The 19,161-nt window shown below is 39.8% G+C and overlaps 1 protein-coding gene across 4 annotated transcripts in view; it reads right to left on the bottom strand.

Annotated features, from left to right (window-relative positions):
* Positions 1–945: 945 nt before the first annotated feature.
* The window catches only part of wwp1 (WW domain containing E3 ubiquitin protein ligase 1), a 44,224-nt gene continuing 26,008 nt past the window's right edge, over positions 946–19,161 (bottom strand). For 3 of the 4 annotated variants that reach the window (XM_083545272.1, XM_083545275.1, XM_083545274.1), the window contains 20 exons: positions 18,740–18,880; positions 18,582–18,645; positions 16,514–16,677; positions 15,593–15,917; positions 15,330–15,425; positions 14,290–14,464; positions 13,764–13,818; positions 13,436–13,520; positions 13,166–13,291; positions 11,449–11,521; positions 11,288–11,359; positions 11,064–11,152; positions 9,308–9,467; positions 8,675–8,808; positions 6,428–6,568; positions 6,221–6,341; positions 5,861–5,965; positions 5,402–5,498; positions 3,864–3,936; positions 946–3,752 (listed from right to left, as the gene is read on the bottom strand). In XM_083545272.1, coding sequence (XP_083401398.1) covers positions 3,653–3,752; positions 3,864–3,936; positions 5,402–5,498; positions 5,861–5,965; positions 6,221–6,341; positions 6,428–6,568; positions 8,675–8,808; positions 9,308–9,467; positions 11,064–11,152; positions 11,288–11,359; positions 11,449–11,521; positions 13,166–13,291; positions 13,436–13,520; positions 13,764–13,818; positions 14,290–14,464; positions 15,330–15,425; positions 15,593–15,917; positions 16,514–16,677; positions 18,582–18,645; positions 18,740–18,880 — 2,396 coding nt within the window. In that variant the 3' untranslated portion in view covers positions 946–3,652. The remainder of the gene's footprint in view (positions 3,753–3,863; positions 3,937–5,401; positions 5,499–5,860; positions 5,966–6,220; positions 6,342–6,427; positions 6,569–8,674; positions 8,809–9,307; positions 9,468–11,063; positions 11,153–11,287; positions 11,360–11,448; positions 11,522–13,165; positions 13,292–13,435; positions 13,521–13,763; positions 13,819–14,289; positions 14,465–15,329; positions 15,426–15,592; positions 15,918–16,513; positions 16,678–18,581; positions 18,646–18,739; positions 18,881–19,161) is intronic. The other variant, XM_083545273.1, reaches the window with a different exon arrangement.

Genomic DNA, 19,161 nt, shown 5'->3' on the forward strand with positions numbered 1-19,161 from the left:
TCATCGCCACTGAACGTTTGGAATTAACTGGAACAACAACTGAACCTCAAACCTCCTCACCGAAGCACTTTTCGATGAATGATCGCAAAATCCTCATGGCCACACTCAAAAATGTAGCCTTTCCAAAAGAATGGCGTTAATTATTACAGCAAAGGAGAGTTCATCTGAAAAGAGATGTTCAGCAAGTACATGGAACCGAATATATCAACTTTGATACCTTTCTAGAACACAAGTTTTCAGGTTTTAATGTCTTGATTAATCTTCTATAAGCTGCTCTGACGATCAGAGCCCGTCAAATTACATTTTATACAGTATTAATACACTCGCTTGACGCTTCTATGCTCAGAAAACAGGTTCCAATAATCATTTAACCGAAATGATAACTGGATTAAAATTTGTGCTGTTATTTCACAAAGAAAATAATTATTGCTAAAGCGAAGTCTCCTGGAAGGAGAAACTTATCATTTGTCAAGGAGTCTCCATTATCAATGTTTTGAAAATGATCAGTAGTTTTTCCACCTTCAGGAAAGTCTTCAGTTCTTAAGTTTGCATTATCTGGGCAGCATGTACCTCTTTTATCAAAAGGTTATAAACATTATGGAAAAAAAAGCAACGAAAGGGACTGTTTATCTGTTATACAACATGATTGCTGAATCTAAATTGTCTTGTACGTAATGCAGGTCATTATTAAAGTACTTCAAAGCGGTTTGTGAGACACTCTGGACACGGGCGTCTCCCAAATACCATAAATGTACAGTAAAAATGATGTAATAACAGTAACTGTGCTTCATCATCATTGAAAACAGTGTTTTATTCCTGCCTTATATATATTGTTTTTTGTTTAGTTGTTGATTCGCTCAGGAAACACAGTGCTTGCTGTTGTTTTTTTTCTGTGATGTGCACATCTCATTTTACGATTACACAAAACGAATGAATGAACCGAACAGTGGTGAGGAACTTTTACTATAATGATTGGATCATAACACAACAGTAGCAGCTTGCAGACAAACTCACTTATTGAAGTAGACAGATCATGTCCTGCTCTAGTAATGTGGCAGAAAGCACCAGAGGCAGATTTTGGTAAGTTTCACATTTCAAAAGAAAAAAAAAAAAAAATAATCATAATGTTTAAAAAAAAAAAAAAAAAAAAAAAAAAAAGGATAAATTTGAAAGCAGCGTTTAGAATTCAAGTCTCTGCCGTGAATCAATTCATGGGAAAGACAAACATATTAGACATCTAAACACCTGGGGGAAAGAAATGATGAATGACAATGAAGTTTAACTGCTAATAAATTAACAGGTGCCAAAAAATAAAAAATAATATCCACACAAAACCTGAAAATCAGACAAATTTGAGTATTTAAAATTATGTATTTGCTTATATAAAAATCGTCTTTATTTCTAATGCACAATTAATCACATACTGGCATTTCAGTTGGAAAATTAGGGTTCAATGGATGTGTTGCTTTGAAAGGCCTCACCTCATCCTCACATCTACAAGTGGAAAAAGGGGTGTTAGTTCAGTATCTCACTTAATCTTAAGCTTTACCCTGAAGTGTTCACTATTGGCGATGTCGTTCCACAATGTGCGTGTTCACCTCGACAGCAACGATTGGAAGAGGAATAAATTCAAGGAAAGGGGGGGGGGGGGATGTAGAGCGCTGTGAAGGCATTGTCAGTGATGTAACCCCACAGTCGCTGGCCTTTAATAGGGAGTGAATGGCGGTGAGGGACGATTTGAGCTTTGTGAAACATGCATGAAACGTTGGTTTGCGATATATTTTTATTATTCCTGTGAGATGTTTGAGGCCCCATGGGTGTACAATGCGACACTAAATAATAGTGTTTAATAACAAAAAAAAAAATATTTCAAATCTACGGGATTTTCTCAGACAGTAGTGAGGTTTAGCTACAAACTCCTAAAACTTAAACTCGAGAGCTTCTGCGTGGTCGCAGACTGCAACAAAGCGAGACTCGGCTTAGCGAAGATGGAGAGGATAATGACGTTGCTATTTTGATATCTGTGAGCGTAGTAGAGAAATGAGGAGCAGGAGAATAAATACAATCATTTTTTTTTTTTATAGAAATGAAGAGAGGGGTTGAATCCCACTGGCACCAATGGCATGTTAACAAAAGGCTTAAAAAAAAAAAATATTATTTAAAAAAAATTTTAAAAATGCAAACTCAGTTACAAATTTAACAGTGGATGCCAAATATGTCTGCTATAAATCAGTCATTCAGGGTGAATGTTTTACTTTAACATTTATATGTACTTATATATTTATTATTATATATTTTTAAACTTTTTTTTTTTTTTTTTTTTTTTAACCAAACCTCTCTTTAGGTGGAGATGAAGCGAGAAATTAGCCGTATTGGTGATGCTCGCACTCTCGTATTAAAAAAAAACAAAATAACAAAAATTTGTAATTACATTTCAAAGTAAATTATAAACTGCTTTAAAAAAAAAAAAAAAACCTTAGTTATAAAGATAAATATGCAGATCATTCAGGGTTGAGTTTTTCCTTTAATATATCAAATATTCGCACAGTGATTTGTTGCCACAGTGAACTTCTCTTTCGGCTCTTTCACGAGCGTCCGAATCGACTCGCGCTTGTTCGATTCTCTTAAGGGATGAGCTGCATTCAAATCTTGAACTCATGAAATAACTAGTTTCTGCTGCAGATAAATCAATTGGTTGTTTCACCCTGAAAACAGCAACGATCATTACAGCTCGCTAACAACTGCTGGATGAGTGTTGGGCATCGCTATTTCCACTCTGCCTCCGATCTCTTCTAAACATGCGGACAAAATATCAGCTCCGTCTCTGCAGTAGTCTAGGGTCAATCTAGAGGCCTGTCCAAACCCTCAGCATACAGAAAAATGAACAGCTGTGACATGCGAGTAAACGGCTTCTCTTTTCCCTGGGAACCCCTAAGAACATGACTCTATATGAAATCATCTGAAAAGAGAGAGAGCGAGCAATAGAGAGAAAAGAAGGGAGGAAAATACTTTTGGTCTAAAGTGACAACTGCAATACTGTCAATGTTTTTTTTTTTTTTGTCATTTTTTTTATATATGACACATGGATTATGGGTTTTACTGCATGGAGTTTCATGGATCTGGGGGAAACAGGGTTTGGATGGGAGAAGGTCATTCTTCTCTGGAGACAGCCATGCAACTGCAGCACAAACACATTGGAAGATCCCCCCAAAAAAAAAGAAAGAAAGAAAAAAAAAAAAAGGAACAGACTGAAACACTACAAACATTCTTTAAGAGCTCTATAAAACTAGAGCTGTAGTTTATGGTTTTAATTATAAAATCCTTTCTGATTTTTTTTTTTCCCCCGGGTCAAATCCCCTTTAAAAAACAAAAACAACAACCAAACCAACGTCCATTATTGTATTTAGATTTCTGCTTTTAAAAGATAAGGGAAGAAAAAAAAAAAAAAAAAAAAAAACAAGATAAAATGCTTGCATAATCATGGGGAATAATGTTATGGAAATTGCTAAATGAGGTTTCGGATTAAGATTTGGTTTAAAATGAGAAAATAGCTTATGTACATTGATAGTTCTCTGTGCAATTTTTTTCTTGTGTATTTCATCTTTATTTTCCTCTGTTCTGCTGGACGTGCTGCTGCAGAGAGGACAGTTCTCTACTCTTGTCCGAATCCTTCGGTTTCCTCGATGGCGAAAAGGAGCTTCTCTTTTAACTGTTCGAAGCTTTTGTACGGCGGCAAGTCAAGGCGATTAAAGCTGTAGAACGGCAGAGGGGGGGGAGGGGGACACGTGTAAATAAGGCGTGGATTCAAGCAGAAAGTTGGAATATTGTGATCGAAAACTGAAATAAATGAAAAAGCTTTTCACCATGTATGACTCCGGGGAAGCCACGTCTCCTTGCCAACTTTCTCGATGCAGAACTTCTGAGGTCCGTTACTCCCTGTTAAAGATCATGTAGTGAGTATTTAAATAGGACACATAGAAGGAGTGAACTGTTTAATTATGTAACATATAATATACATATACATATATATATATATATATATATATATATACACACATATACACATACACACACACACATATATACACACACACACATACACACACACATACATACATACATACATACATACATACATACATATAAATAAATAAACCAGTATCTATAATTCTCATTCTGGTAAAGATGAGGTGGAGTAGACACCCGATAAACTGTTACCTCAGTGTCTCACACACACATTACAGCTTTGCTGCAAACCTTCCAACAGTGAATGAGTTCCAATCAGTACTTATGATTGAATGAAGTGTGAAATATTCCAAAATAAAAATAAAAAACCCTGCCCAAACTCCTGTTTTTGGTTCTTTGGGGTTGAGGATACAGGATACAACATCCACATATGGCATGCAAAATTTTTTTATACTGAATACATTTAAATGTACTCTTTTATATTAAACTTTTCTGCTTAAGTGTACTAAACTGATAACACTACTAAACTAAATACTGTAAAAAAAAAAATGCACAACTGGGTGAAAAAGGGGCTCAAATATATAAAAGCAAAATATAAAGTGTTTAATGGTTTTAACAAGAAGTTGTTGATCAAAAAATTTAAACATGAATGAAACAAATACACTCTGAGAACTCCAGTGCCAGTTGGTTTATGCTTCACTACAATATGTCTTTCATTTATACTCATTTCCTGATTAGTTGTTAAGACCAGAAAAGGCTTGATATTTATTTTTTTAAATTTGTATAGCACCTAAAACAATGGCCACTGTCTCAAAGCAGCTTTACAGAGATAAAGACCATATATATATATATATATATATAAAGTGAGGAAAATAAGTATTTGAACACCCTGCTATTTTGCAAGTTCTCCCACTTAGAAATCATGGAGGGGTCTGAAATTGTCATCGTAGGTGCATGTCCACTGTGAGAGACATAATCTAAAAAAAAAAATCCAGAAATCACAATATATGATTTTTAAACTATTTATTTGTATGATACAGCTGCAAATAAGTATTTGAACACCTGTCTATCAGCTAGAATTCTGACCCTCAAAGACCTGTTAGTCTGCCTTTAAAATGTCCACCTCCACTACATTTATTATCCTAAATTAGATGCACCTGTTTGAGGTCGTTAGCTGCATAAAGACACCTGTCCACCCCATACAATCAGTAACAATCCAACTACTAACATGGCCAAGACCAAAAAGCTGTCCAAAGACACTAGAGACAAAATTGTACACCTCCACAAGGCTGGAAAGGGCTACGGGGAAATTGCCAAGCAGCTTGGTGAAAAAAGGTCCACTGTTGGAGCAATCATTAGAAAATGGAAGAAGCTAAACATGACTGTCAATCTCCCTGTGTGTGTGTGCGCGCGTGTGTGTGTGTGCCCATCTCACCCATGAGTTCAGCGAAACCCCCCAGGGGTAGTCTGCAGGTGCCCGTGACGAACTGCAGCAGCCGCAAACGAACCTCGTTATCCACCTCTTTTACAAACTGCACACACACGACAAAGGTTCTATTTAAATCAAACAATAGATATTTTTGTATAACACTTTTAGACCCCAGCACTGTTAAATTCTCAGTTCTAATCGTTTAGAAGGTTCTTATTTATTATAGCAGCTCTGACAGTAGCGTTGTTTATTAATTACATTACAGCAGTTATAAAGTCATTTCATTAACAGACTTTTTTCCCCTTCTCTAAATACATACCACTAGAACCTCGATCATACATAAAAGAAGCTGTTACTATACGTCTAGTAGAATAAATCAGGCGTTACTATACATCCATTATCATCATATCGTATGTATATTTTTTCCATATCATTCCAAAATAAAATACAAGAGTCCATATGTACCTGCCAGAACCACATGATCTGTTTGCTGTTCCTGGTATAGTGGCGAAACACAGTGTTTCTCTGCCAGTCCTGAAGATCCACCTCCTGCATCCCGCAAAGCATCACCTACACACACAGACACACACAGACACACACAGACACACACAGACACACACAGACACACACAGACACACACAGACACACACAGACACACACAGACACACACAGACACACACAGACACACACAGACACACACAGACACACACAGACACACACCTCAGTAAGCAACTGTGTTGGAAATAAAAAAAATGTAAGTATAAAAGGAAATCAGAGCTGGGGTTTAAAAGACAAAATACCCCTCACACACAATACATGCTTTACCTCTAACTCCTTTTCGTCAAAGTACTGCAGCCACTGCAGGGGCACGACCTCGTTAAAGCCGTCCAGAAACGCTTTGGTTTGACCCTCGACACCTCGAGAAAAGCGCCACTCCGCCATTAACCTGCAGAGTAATGATCACGTTTTTTGATCGTACCATGATACATAGCTGTACCTTCTCTCCTAGCTGTGAAGGAAAAAATCTCTTACCCAATATACTCCTCCTTGTTCTCCTCGGTCACCAGGATGTTATCGCCGTCTGGTTTCAGGTTGTGAGACGTGATTTTGCCTAGAATCTCCATATCGACAGTGAAGTACATTTCCAAGCTGCACTCCTCTATGTTGTTGTCCCTACAAGGATGCACAGAACCACAGTAATTAGTTCTTCTGACTTCTTAAGCAGGCACGGCCATCGAATCATTATAGAGAAATAATAGCCAAAAGATTTAGTTACAAATGCACAATTTCTTCATTTATCCTTTAAATGTAATTCAGCATAGATACATGTCCTTTCTGCTTTAGAGTTTGGAAAAAACTTTGCTGCTTTCAAAACCTGCTGAACAAACGTAAAATGCGAGTCCAGGACTGGATTAAAAGAGACACATTTACATTCTCATGGAAATCACTTTGCTACATCATTATAATAAACCATTTCCTGAAAACGTCTGCACATGTCCAAGTCTAAATAACACATTTAGTAGCTTAGTGGCGTTGAGGCATTGGTTAAGGTCGAGTTGGAATCCCAGCCACACCAAGCTGCCACTCCTGGGCCCCTAAGGAAGGCCCTTAAGCCCGAAGGCGTTTAACTGTGTGTAAATTGCTCTGGATAAGAGCGTCTGCCAAACGGCATAAACGTAAATGTTTCCATCGCATTTCATGGCGTGAAGATGTCAAATCTCGTTGTTGGCATTTCAATTTCACTGATGGCAATTTCACATTTTATGTTATAAATCATCTAAATGCTAAAAACGTTTCTCCACTCAGCTAACCTGAGCAAGCAGGAGGAGAAGGGTCTCAAGAAGACAGGCGACTGAGAGCTCAATGATCACATGGGTTAAGCTCCAGAGATCATGTGTGGAGATGAAAGAAACTTACAGATGATCAACCATCAATTCAACACATTGCTGAAATCTCTACTGTGGGCTTCGCCGTGTTCTGCACCGTCTCCAAGCTGTTGGAGCCAGTTTTCTTCCATGACCTCATGGGGTTTTCCTCTGATAGGCGTCTTTCTTTCCAAATCATGCCCAATCAACTGAATTTGCCACAAGTAGAATCCGGTCATAAGTGTAAACACATGAAAAATAATGATCCAGAGAAATTGGATGTTTCACGTGGCATAGCAAAGCATATGGTCTACGACCGCTACGTTTTAATTTGATCTCTTTTTTTTTTTTCAATCACAAACATTTAGGCTTCATCAATACGAGACGTGAAGCATAGATCAATGTGAAAAAATATATATATTTAAAACATCACAATTCTGCTACAAGGACAAATGACATGGTCTGAAGGTACTTTCTGAACGCACACGTTACATTGAACCCAGCAATTTCCTGGTGAACAATCATTAAATACAAAAATCGTCAACGTTTTATAGCACAAACACGACGTGCATTTCATCAAAATGTATATCTTTTTTTTTTAACGCATTAATACTTAGAAGCTGTATATGTTTAATCCAAACAGAGAGAACAATTAGTTCACAAAGTCACAAATCAACTAGATAAAATCCAGTGCAGTGCAAAAGTAACAGTTTCCAGGAATAATACCGTGTTCTCTCTCTTCTCTCTAATATTAAGTACTCTCTGCATCACTGGCTTTTCTGCCAAGTGGTTTATATCTATATGTTTATTAAAGTTCAAACCGCTTCATGTTTTAAAGAAAGAAAGAAAGAAAGAAAGAAAGAAAGAAAGAAAGAAAGAAAGAAAGAAAGATAGAACGAAAGAAAGAAAGATAGAACGAAAGAAAGATAGAACGAAAGAAAGATAGAACGAAAGAAAGATAGAACGAAAGAAAGAAAGAAAGAAAGAAAGAAAGAAAGAAAGAAAGAAAGAAAGAAAGAAAGAAAGAAAGAAAGAAAGATAGAACGAAAGAAAGATAGAACGAAAGAAAGATAGAACGAAAGAAAGAAAGAATTACTATTTTCTATTTTTTTATTCCATGTTATGGGTCAATCATTACACATTTCACCGCATGTCATACTGGTTATGTCGCAAGTAATATTTTAAATTGAATATGAACACTAATATGCTGCCTTTCCTTCAGTTTACCAAAAGCATTGCAAACTTTAGACTTTTCAGAGAGAGAGAGAGAGAGAGAGAGAGAGAGAGAGAGAGAGAGAGAGAGAGAGAGAGAGAGAGAGAGAGAGAGAGAGAGAGAGAGAGAGAGAGAGAAATCGTGCAGACTGCTGCAATGCTTGCTGGAAATCTCGGGTAAAGAGAGATGTAAGGGACATACCGAATCCAGATCAAAGAGTTGTAGAACTCTGGATCGATGGACTCCAGGTCTTTCAGGAGGAGCTTCTTGTTGAGCATACGCTTGTAAAAGGGCAAGGAGAAGCCTGTATCGATGAACTTTCCATGGAAGAGAGCCTGCAGACACATAGGACAGGAGGACACTCATTAACACAAGAGACGGCCTCATCCACGGTGCCACAGGGACCCAGGTTTACTCTCATTATAGAGAAAGCTAAGGACACCCTGAGAACAGTCTATACAATCTGCCTTAGAAAACTGATTCCCTGTGCCTATACAAGTGTGTGCTATTTGCTTTTTTGGGCTCATGGTTGAGATAATAAGGCGATTTCGAAATTTTAAGATAATCTGCAACTTGCTGTTAGTTAGGATCAGAATGAGAACCCGCAAATTTTCCGAGCCGCGAATTATCGGGGGGTTGACTGTATACATGTCTCTCATTACAGAAATCAACGGTCGGTCTTTTAAACACGCTTAAGTTGAGCGTCCGCCATACAAGTCCCTGTGAGCTCCAAGTACAGAACATGGACTGAGTGCATTAATATAAACCATGCAGCTAGAAATAACGCCGGAGCTCCAAAATGTGAGCGTTTACTATACAAGGAAACAAACTTGCCATAGCGATGAAGCGGCCGATGAAGCAGAAGTAGGTCAGGTGATCCGGGTTGATGGTGGATGCGGGATTTATCTGCAGACAGTAGTTGCTCTTGCCGGCATACTCGAACAGACAGTACATGGGGTTGAGGACCTCGTGCGAGAGGAGGAAAAACCATTCCCTGTTCAAAAACAAAACAAAACAACAATTATAAAACAATTATATTATTTATTATAAAACATGCAAGAAAACAGGTTTCCATTCAAATAATTACTACATTCCTTTATTCATTTATCATCCATTTTTCAAAGTTAACTCAAATGAGTCATTTTAGACATTGGGTGTTTTATAATAATGAAAAAAGGTCACATGATCAGGTTGGTCACTCATGCAGCTATGTAGCATTTACATTCATTTTATTGCAGAAAATATATATATACAGGTCGACTGCCACTTATGATGGAGGTGCTTCCCAATGATCCCAATATATATATATATGTATAAACAATTCATTTATAATGTTTTTTAAACACAACTTTAGTCATTGTCTATATCAGGGGTCGGCAACCTTCACCACACAAAGAGCCATTTGGACCTGTTTCCCACAGAAAAGAAAACACTGGGAGCCGCAAAACCCTTTTGACATTTAAATTGAAATAACACTACATGTAACGGTTTTATTTTTTTTGCCTTTATGCTATGTATAATCAAACCATAATGTGTTGCATTTATGAAATCAATGAACTGCAGAGTAAATGAAATTACATTTCTGCATGCAACAAAAACATTTTGAACTCCTTAAAAAAAAGACACTGGGTTGAAGGTTACTTTCAAGTAAAATACTCAATGTCTATTTGAGTCCTTCTTGTATTTATGAAAAGAACGCCGAACATAAATGATCCACCGGCAGCAAACCGAAAATGCCGTCCTCTTCTGTGTGCCGTCAACCAAAGTTTAAGAAGTCGCGTGCCGGTGGGTGTCGCGCATTAGCGGTTGTGATCCATATGAAGAGCGACAAAAAAATTTAACACATTTTATTTCGATTTCACAAGATCACCAAAATCTTCAGATTTAGAATTACATTTTTAAAACTAGCGAACTAAAATAAAAGACATTTTAATTAAATACTCATTATTTATTTTCCAAAGCCACAGGGAGCCGCAGAAGAGGGATGAAAAAGCCGCATGCGGCCCCGGAGCCGCGGGTTGCCGACCCCTGGTCTATAGCGACATACTCTATTCTGATTGGCTGGGAAATGTGTGTTCAAACCGTTAAACACAGATTCATAGTTTCGAGATTTTCTATAAAATGTTCTATGTTTCTGCTCTGCCTCATAAACAACTGTAACAGCAATAAGATATAGTTACGGTTACATACAGAACGAGGCGGTGGTTCTAATGTTTTTAATACCTTTCTGAGCTAAATAGATGATTTTCGTGCGTCTCTGAAAGATGCTGTTAGTCCTCGCCGGAATCTCAGTCTCATTCACACTTATTTTAATTTATTCAAATAAATCAGATCTTATTGCTCTACTTTATTTCTATGTACGAATTTAGACGTTGTGTCGAATCGATTAAACCGCTGCATAACAAAGTCTTAACAGTTTTAACTTCTCAATGCTGGAAAATGGCCATTGTATAAGTGTTGGATGGTTCTTTGCCTCCCTGTCGTGTATTAAAACAATCAGCTGCTAAACATTTGTTGCTTAATAAATTTGTTCATCATGGACCAGTAAGAAATGTATGGTTAAAAAAATTAAAAATAAAATCAAACAAACCTGGCAAGGCCTCCATAGTCAAGCCCCTCCTCGCCTTTGAAAATGATATAAAGCCTTCTCCTAAGATCATACGGCTTCAGAGCCATTATCTAGAAAGAAATGCCAGTAGTTACAAAAGAAAAGTACACCAAAGGTTCATCTGTATAGTAAATCTGAGCTGCATGGCATTCCTGGGTGAAACAGTGAACATGCTTAACACACAGGGAGAGGTGGAAAACTCTTACTTGCTGGAAAGAGTCTTCGAACAATGATTGTCTAGAGACTGTGATCTTAACATGACTGGGGAGCGCGTTGGACTGGGGAAGAGAAAGAAAACAAAGACTGAGACATTGAAGGAGAAAAAAGGGAACTTGTTCGTGCTGAATCCAGGTGCGGATGCGGTTACCTGGCACAGGTAGCGGAAGTGAGCTAGTTTCCATCGGAAGCTGCGCTCGTATGCTATTTGGGGCCCTTTAGTGCTGCAAGACAGAGGAAAGATACAAATATAAATAAAAACAGATACAGGATGAGAATATTATGTTTTATTAAACACTCGATTGATATCAAATACAATTTGACAATCTTTCATGTCTTATGACTCAACAGCCATTTTTTTTTCATTATTAATAAAAATGTAGGAAAACATTTTTTTTTACATTTGTTGTGCATCTCAAAAGAGGGAAAAATACAAGTTTGGCAACCTGTGTTCTGGCTCAGAAGATTTGTTTGTATTATCCTCCTATCAGTCATTTTATAGACACGCCCCCAAAGTGCCATACCATTGCCTTAAATCATTATAAAGTTTTTGCATGCATTTGCACACACACACACACACACACACACACACACACACACACACACACACACACACACACACACACACACACACACACACACACACACACACACACACACACACACACACACACACGGGGACACGGACACTTTGCTTCGGGCAATTGCACCTCCACGTATGCTTGAAGGCATCAATGCTACCTCTGTTTGAATCCCTATATGTGCTTGTTTTCATGTGTGGGCCTAGGAGATTAAATTTTAATGATAAAAGTCCTTAATAGAATAGATTTTTTTTTTATCTACATTTGGATTTCTGTAAATCTGCTTTGTGTGCATCATAGTGAGTATTGCAGGTGCTATAAAACCATCATGAGGTCACTAAGATCAGGGGGGACGTGGTGACTTGAGAGTTATGCCTACTAAACCTTAAACTTTGTGTTTCTACGTAACTTTTATGTCACATGAGACAGAATAGATGCCAAAGAGGAACATATGTAAACGCTCGAGAGGAAAAATAAAAAATCCTGTCAAACGATGTGTCAAAGCCACTGCAGTTCAGTTTCTGATGAAATGCTGTAAAACCATTTGTAAATGATGAAATGTGATCGAGTACCAAAATGCAAACGTAAAGCAACACATGTAGGGTTTGCAGCATTTTCATTGGCATACTTGCAAAATTTCAACCGTGCGCGAGTTTAAGCCATGAAATGTATTAAAGGGGAAAAAAAAAAAAAAAAAACTCCATCATGCCTGGCACTTTGAGGCTACATGTGGTGTATTTCGTCAATTTTTGAATAGGAGCCAGGTGCAGATACAAGGCAGAAGCACTAGAGGTCTCTCTTTTCTCTAAGAACTGAGCTTCTTAATGCAAATAGATGTGTGAAATAAAGTTGCAGTAGCTTTAGGGAGCATTTCGATTGACTGATTTACTAAAATGTTACCTCTGGCATTAATCCACATCAGGCCAGATTGGCCTACTAACCTCATCAATTACTGTAACTATATTAATACATACCCAAGCATATGCAATACAGGTTTGTCCCAGACTTAGCAGAGACATGGCCTAGCCTACCCAGGAGTCTTAAAGAATGATGATCACAGTATGGGGTATTGTACTGTTAATAATTTAACACATTACAGTACATAGTTTAGCAAAACAAAGCGATTGGCAGTAATGAACAACAAGGCGAGACACGTAAACACACCCCAGGCTCAACCCAGTGCAGGGTTATTTTTTTTATATAATAAGACATAAACGTACTAAATCCGTATCAATAACACACCGCTAATGGATGCAGGCCTAATGCGGAAAGGGAATGTGTACTCACACGGAGGACTTGCCGGTCCTTGGGTCACTGAAGGTTGTAGTGCGAGTGTTGTGATCCACGAAGTAGCGCACACCCTCTCTTGTGTAACGGATCTCCCAGCCTTCGGGCAGAGGGTCCTCGTTTTGCCTGCGCACGAACCAGGGTGATAATTAGTTTCTAAGCATCAGCACTGGCAAGGGTGAAGAAGATGGACAGAAGAGAGAGAGAGAGAGAGAGAGAGAGAGAGAGAGAGAGAGAGAGAGAGAGAGAGAGAGAGAGAGAGAGGCGTACCCTTGTGTGCGAGGGTCTTCCCACTGTGTGGTCTTCGTGTTGTGGTTAACGAAATACACTCTGTCGTTTGAATCTACACGTCTCTCTGTGGAAAAATTAGCTAAATGTTAAAGTGTATATAATATACATTTCTCTCACTAGATTCTTAAAATGGAGTAGGGTTCTATTTTTTGTCATAGTGGTGGAAATAATGAAATGAAATGGGTTTTACTCCAAAACTTAACAGAAATGAATAAACACCAGATCGACACATTAAAATATGATTGTAGGTGTTTAAATCCAATCGTTGAATTGTCCATAAAACAAATCTGTTCAGCAAGGGACTTACCCCAACCAGGAGGTAGCGGACCGAGAGGGTCATTTTCTGCAGACATCATTGAAGCCTGTCTCCGGAGCAAAAACACAAGCATGGTTGAGAGCAGGAGAAAGAGAGAACTTCAGTGTTACACTAAAGAACTAAACTAACTGTAGCCCTTGTTGCTGGTCTGCATCATCAACGGTTTTAATATATATACCCACACACACCACCAGAGAGAGAGAGACGTCCTCACGGCTACGGTATATAAGCTAATCACAGTCATCAAACAGAAACGAGATTAATCAGCATGTCAAAGACCTAGTGAGAGGCTGCCTGAATCAAAGGGGGACGCTTCACCGGCGTGGAAGTGCAAAGGGGTAGAACGGCAGAAAGTGGTCTTTATTACAGCCGTGCAGATCAAAAAGATAGATAGTTCGATAGATAGATAGTTCGATAGATAGATAAAAAGAAACAGAAACAGACAAAAACACCGGCACCATCGTTCATACGTGTCAAATACGCGCTACACACGTGTGTTAGAATAGAGCCACTGTACCGAGTAGAGGTATCTCTGGTTGAACTGGTGCATAGCGCCCTGTAGCTGGCTTCTTTGGGACTGCCACTGTTCAAAGTTGCGCACCGACTCCATGGTTGGCCGTTGCCACGTGGTGGTACGCGTGTTGTGGTCTACGTAGTAGATCCGGCCGCGGGTATCCACTCGCCTCTCCCAGCTACACGGTAAAAAAAAGAAGGGCACGGTTTTGTAAGTGTGTTTTCACGTGGGGAAAAAATAAAAGATTACAGCCGTAATAAATCATAGTACTTTGGATACTTAAGTACATTTGAAGGCAAATACTTTTGTACTTTTACTCAAGTACATCATTAGTGTACTTCGTCCACTACTGGAAACTACACAGTGCCCGCTTAATGTAGCATCAGTGAAGCAAAAAGCTGTCAGAAATAGAGAAGGAGAACATTGCCCCAAGCTTTAAAAGCACCCCCGGCTCACTTGATGCTCCTCCTCAGATCTTATGCTGCCTCAGTTAACGTCCCATTCACACGTTTTCCTTTTAGATTGATAGCAAGTCAAGATTTGGATGCCCTTTTAAAGCAAATGGAAATGTAAATAAAAGAAAACTAATGTATGAACAAAAGTATTGGGACACCTTTCTCCTTCTTCAGAAACGGTTGGAGATCTTATGTGGCCTGCTATAGACCTCTGACCTCAACCCTATTGATCACCTTTGGGATGAATTGCAACAATGACTGCACCCCTCCTTATCCTAAATCAGTACCTGGCTTTACTAACACGCTTGTGGCTGAAGCAACACAAATCTCCACCGTTTGATTTCCAACCAATATTGCAAAATAATAAAAAATATCAAAAATGTTTATTTATTTATTTTTGTAGATGTTGTAACTATCCAGGTCCTCAAATAATCCTCATTCCAAATACTGAACAGTTTCCAATATCCTTCTTTGACCTCAAAAGTTCATTGGAGTTTTCACGTACGGACCAAACTGTGAGGAGGGAAAGAATGTGAAATTGCAAAAACATCATTAATCTTCCTGAAAGCAGGGACGGTAGAGACTCACCCTGAGGGCAGAGGTTGTGGTCTTTCCCATGTTGTGGTTCTTGTATTGTGATCAACGTAGTAGGTTCGGCCATGTGGGTCCTTCCTCTGTTCCCACCTGAAGGGATGAAATGTAAAACCTCTGCATCAGTGTCAATCAAAAATAAGAAAAGAGAAGCTTGGGGAAATGCATTTAGTGACGGGGAATTAGTGCTCACATACAGTTATTTTATTGAATAACCAATTGGAGTTTGTGTCATAATAATGATGAGGACTGTGGCTTACCCAGGGGGCAGAGGGTCTGGGGCGCTAGCGTTGGGTGGCTGCTGTCGAGGTTTGGCTCCATCTGTGACTGTGCTGGTGCCCGAAGCAGCGTCTGGTGCAGAAGCAGTGGCATCAGCTCCTGCCTGACTGGGTGCAGACGAGGAAGTGGAAGAAGAGGCAGCACCAGTGCTGAGCTGAGTGCTGGAGGAAACAGCTGCAGACTGGATCTGAGAGGAGGTGGAGGCTGAAGGGAAAGTGGAGACCGGTTCATGCTCTTCCTCAGCACCACCAGCAGAGGGCAGCACCATCTCTTCTAAAGCAGCATCTGCAGAGTTTTCCCCATTAACTGCAAAATGAAGGGTGATTAAATGCTGGACAAAAATCGCCAATAACTCGCAATGTTCTAAATATTTAAAATGAGGAGAGAAAAAAAACAACAACATTGAAATAAATGCAGTGGAGAAACCCTTTATTTATAGTTTCAAACATATGAAGTGCTCAGATAAGTTATCTGCTGATAAGCATTGCTTATTTTCATTAATAAACGAGTCATTTAAAAATAATAAAAAAGTTAATTTAATTCAAAACTCTTTTTATACTTTTTTTTTGTGTGTGTGTGTACGCGCGCCGGTTCTGGTTGCATGCTCACTAAGCCTGGTAGAGGTGCTGAATCAGCACCTTAATGAAAATGAGCCACAGATGAGTTTTCATTTGATGAAGCAAAGCAAATCCACCACTTAAACACACCAAATAAAAGAAAGTAGAAAAAGCTCAGACTACTGAGCAATTTCTACACAAACCTGCGGCTGCACGCAAGCGAGTGCCGACTTGGAGCACGGAAGCTGCTTAATGGATCCCATTTTAAGATAAAAGAATAAAATATGACCTTTACAGAAGCCTATGGCCTCTGTCCCAGATGGTATCCCAGCATGCATGACTCACCAGTCGTACTTGGCACACTTCGTTCAGCGGGATTTGTGGTAGACGTAGCAGTCTGCTGTGTGGGTGTGGACTCTGCGTCGCCATTGACAACAGGGCTGCCATCGCTGTTGCCGGAGGAGGTGGACGGGGCCTCGCTTTCGACTCCGAACGTGCCATTCACTGAGCTGCATAATGCACCAAACACACAAACACACACGTTAAACATCAGGTGTAAATTAGTAGTTCAGACAAGCCTGCCAGTGTAAAACTGGGTAGTTGGGGTACAACAGTTGTGGCTTGTATTGCATATTAGAAGGTCAGACGTTCAAGTTCTAACGCCTTCAAGGTGCCATTAATAAGCCTAAACCCAAACAGGGATGCTGAACACCTCTAAAACACCTCTAACAATGTGGAATTGTCCCATTTCACACCACAGCACTACTGAATCTTCAGAATGTGCTACAAGGCAAACCACAGGGTGATCTGCATTAAGCTACTGATGTGAACAACTATACTGTAAGGAAACGGCCGGTTCTTGTGCTTTGTGGCGTCCTAAACAAGCGTTTTTTAATTGTATACTATTTTGCACCCGCTCGCGTGCATACACCGAGCAGGCATAACTTTATGACCACCTGCCTAATATTGTGTTGGTCCCCCTTTTGCTGCTAAAACACTTCCAACCTGTCGAGCATCAACATCATTATCTTCTTCAGCAGTTTGAGCTACAGGAGCTCGTCTGTTGGATCGGATCACACTGACTAGCCTTCATTCCCCACGTGCATCAATGAGCCTCGGCCACCCACGACCACTGTTCCATCCTCGGGCAATTTTTGATAGACACTGACCACTGCAGACCAGGAACATCACACAAGAGCTGCAGTTTCGGAGATGCTCTGACCCAGTCGTCTAGACATCACAATTAGTCAAAGGCGCTCAAATCCTTACGCTTGGCCATTTTTCCTGCTTCTAACACACACCAGCTTCAACCGGAAATCAGATGTGTCCGTTTGTTCAATGTAAGCAAGCGTCTCTTCTGAGAGGGTGGTTGGCTGTGGGATGGTCACATGATCGAGGATGAGGAATTGGTAGAGTTTTGTTCGAAAGGAAGAAAGAAAGAAAAAAGTACACGAGACATTAAAGGAGGACAGCAGTTACTTTGTGTCTTCAAAAGGAGACACTTTGTACTTGTTTGTTGAAGTGGTAGCGATATTTAGAACAAAGCAGCGACTTTTTTCTTTCGAGAAAAAACGCGCGCAGGCACGCGTACACATTTAGCAGATGGTGCAAAAAACGCCTCGGGTCATCCTGCTGAGGTGCAGGCAAAGCTGAGATGTTTCAGCAGCAGGGTGGAGGTGCCTGGGGTCTGCCCTCTTTGGCAGGAAATCACAACGGGTGAAACAAAGTTCTGCTCAGTCAACATCTGTCCCTGACTACAGCATGCAACATCTGTCCACTCGCACCACAGCATGCAAAAGCTTCGAAGCACAGAGCAGACAGTCGGCAAATCTCAGGAAGTCCACTGAAACGGCGTGACGGGCTTTCGGGGACGTGTTCTGACACAGGGTGGTGACTGTGCATCACAGATAATGTTAAAAAAAAAACAGCTGGTCTGGCTGACCAAAGAGGAAATGTATGGATCACCAGACTGTTACAGATTCATGGTTACAAAAGACAAAGCAGAACTTGGATACGGAGTGAAAGAGGGGAAAAAGGGACAAGGACGAATTTAGTACACCAGAAGATGATTTTTTTCCCCCTCACACACACATTACAGACAGTGTATACACAACTGTTTAAGTCGCGCACACACACACACACACACACACACACACACACACACACACACACACACACACACACACACACACACACACACACACACACACACACACACACACACACACACACACACACACACACAAAAGAAAGAAAAAAAAAAAATCAAAGGAAGCAAGCGAACAAGAAAGAGGGACGAAAACCACCCAGTAGGTCATTTCAGATTTCTGGGTAAATCTCAATAATTACATCTTTGGTCAATCGTTCATCTGTAATCGTGTCTTACAGTGTTTGATGTTTTGCGTCCCCTTACCTGCTCGGAGCTCTGGTGTTTTCCTCCCCGTTCTCATGAATAGCATCTCCGTTCTGTTGAACTTCTTTTGCGAAAGAAAGCACAAACTCGGATTAACCGCTACTTTAACACGATGAATGCGAAGGTATTTCGAAGAGGAGAAACGTCTCAGTACTCACTGGTGGTAGTGACGGTGTTTCCGTTGTGCAGCGGCTCCTGCTCGACGGTGAGGCCGTCCAGGATCACCGTGAGCTCTCCGGAATTCACCACGCCGTTTTTGTTCTCCAGAGTCAGCTTCAGCACCTCTTTTACGTTTTCAACTAAACCCACACCGAACACACACAAGAAATAGTCGTCTTCAGGAGAGCATCGGCAACTTTTTTTTTTACATCTGGGTCACTGTGTAGATGTTCGCCACAGGATCGTGATCAAAACCAGAACGTATCAGAAGAAAACTGTTTCCTCTATGCATTATTTCTACTACAATAAAACCAGGAATTTATGTACTATAGAATATTATTTAAAGAAGCATAGGATCAACTGTGTGTGTGTGTGTGTGTGTGTGTGTGTGTGTGTGTGTCAGGGTTTCTGCAGGTTGCAC

This window comes from Silurus aristotelis, assembly GCF_946808225.1.
Source record: "Silurus aristotelis genome assembly, chromosome: 1".
Classification (NCBI taxonomy): Eukaryota; Metazoa; Chordata; class Actinopteri; order Siluriformes; family Siluridae; genus Silurus; species Silurus aristotelis.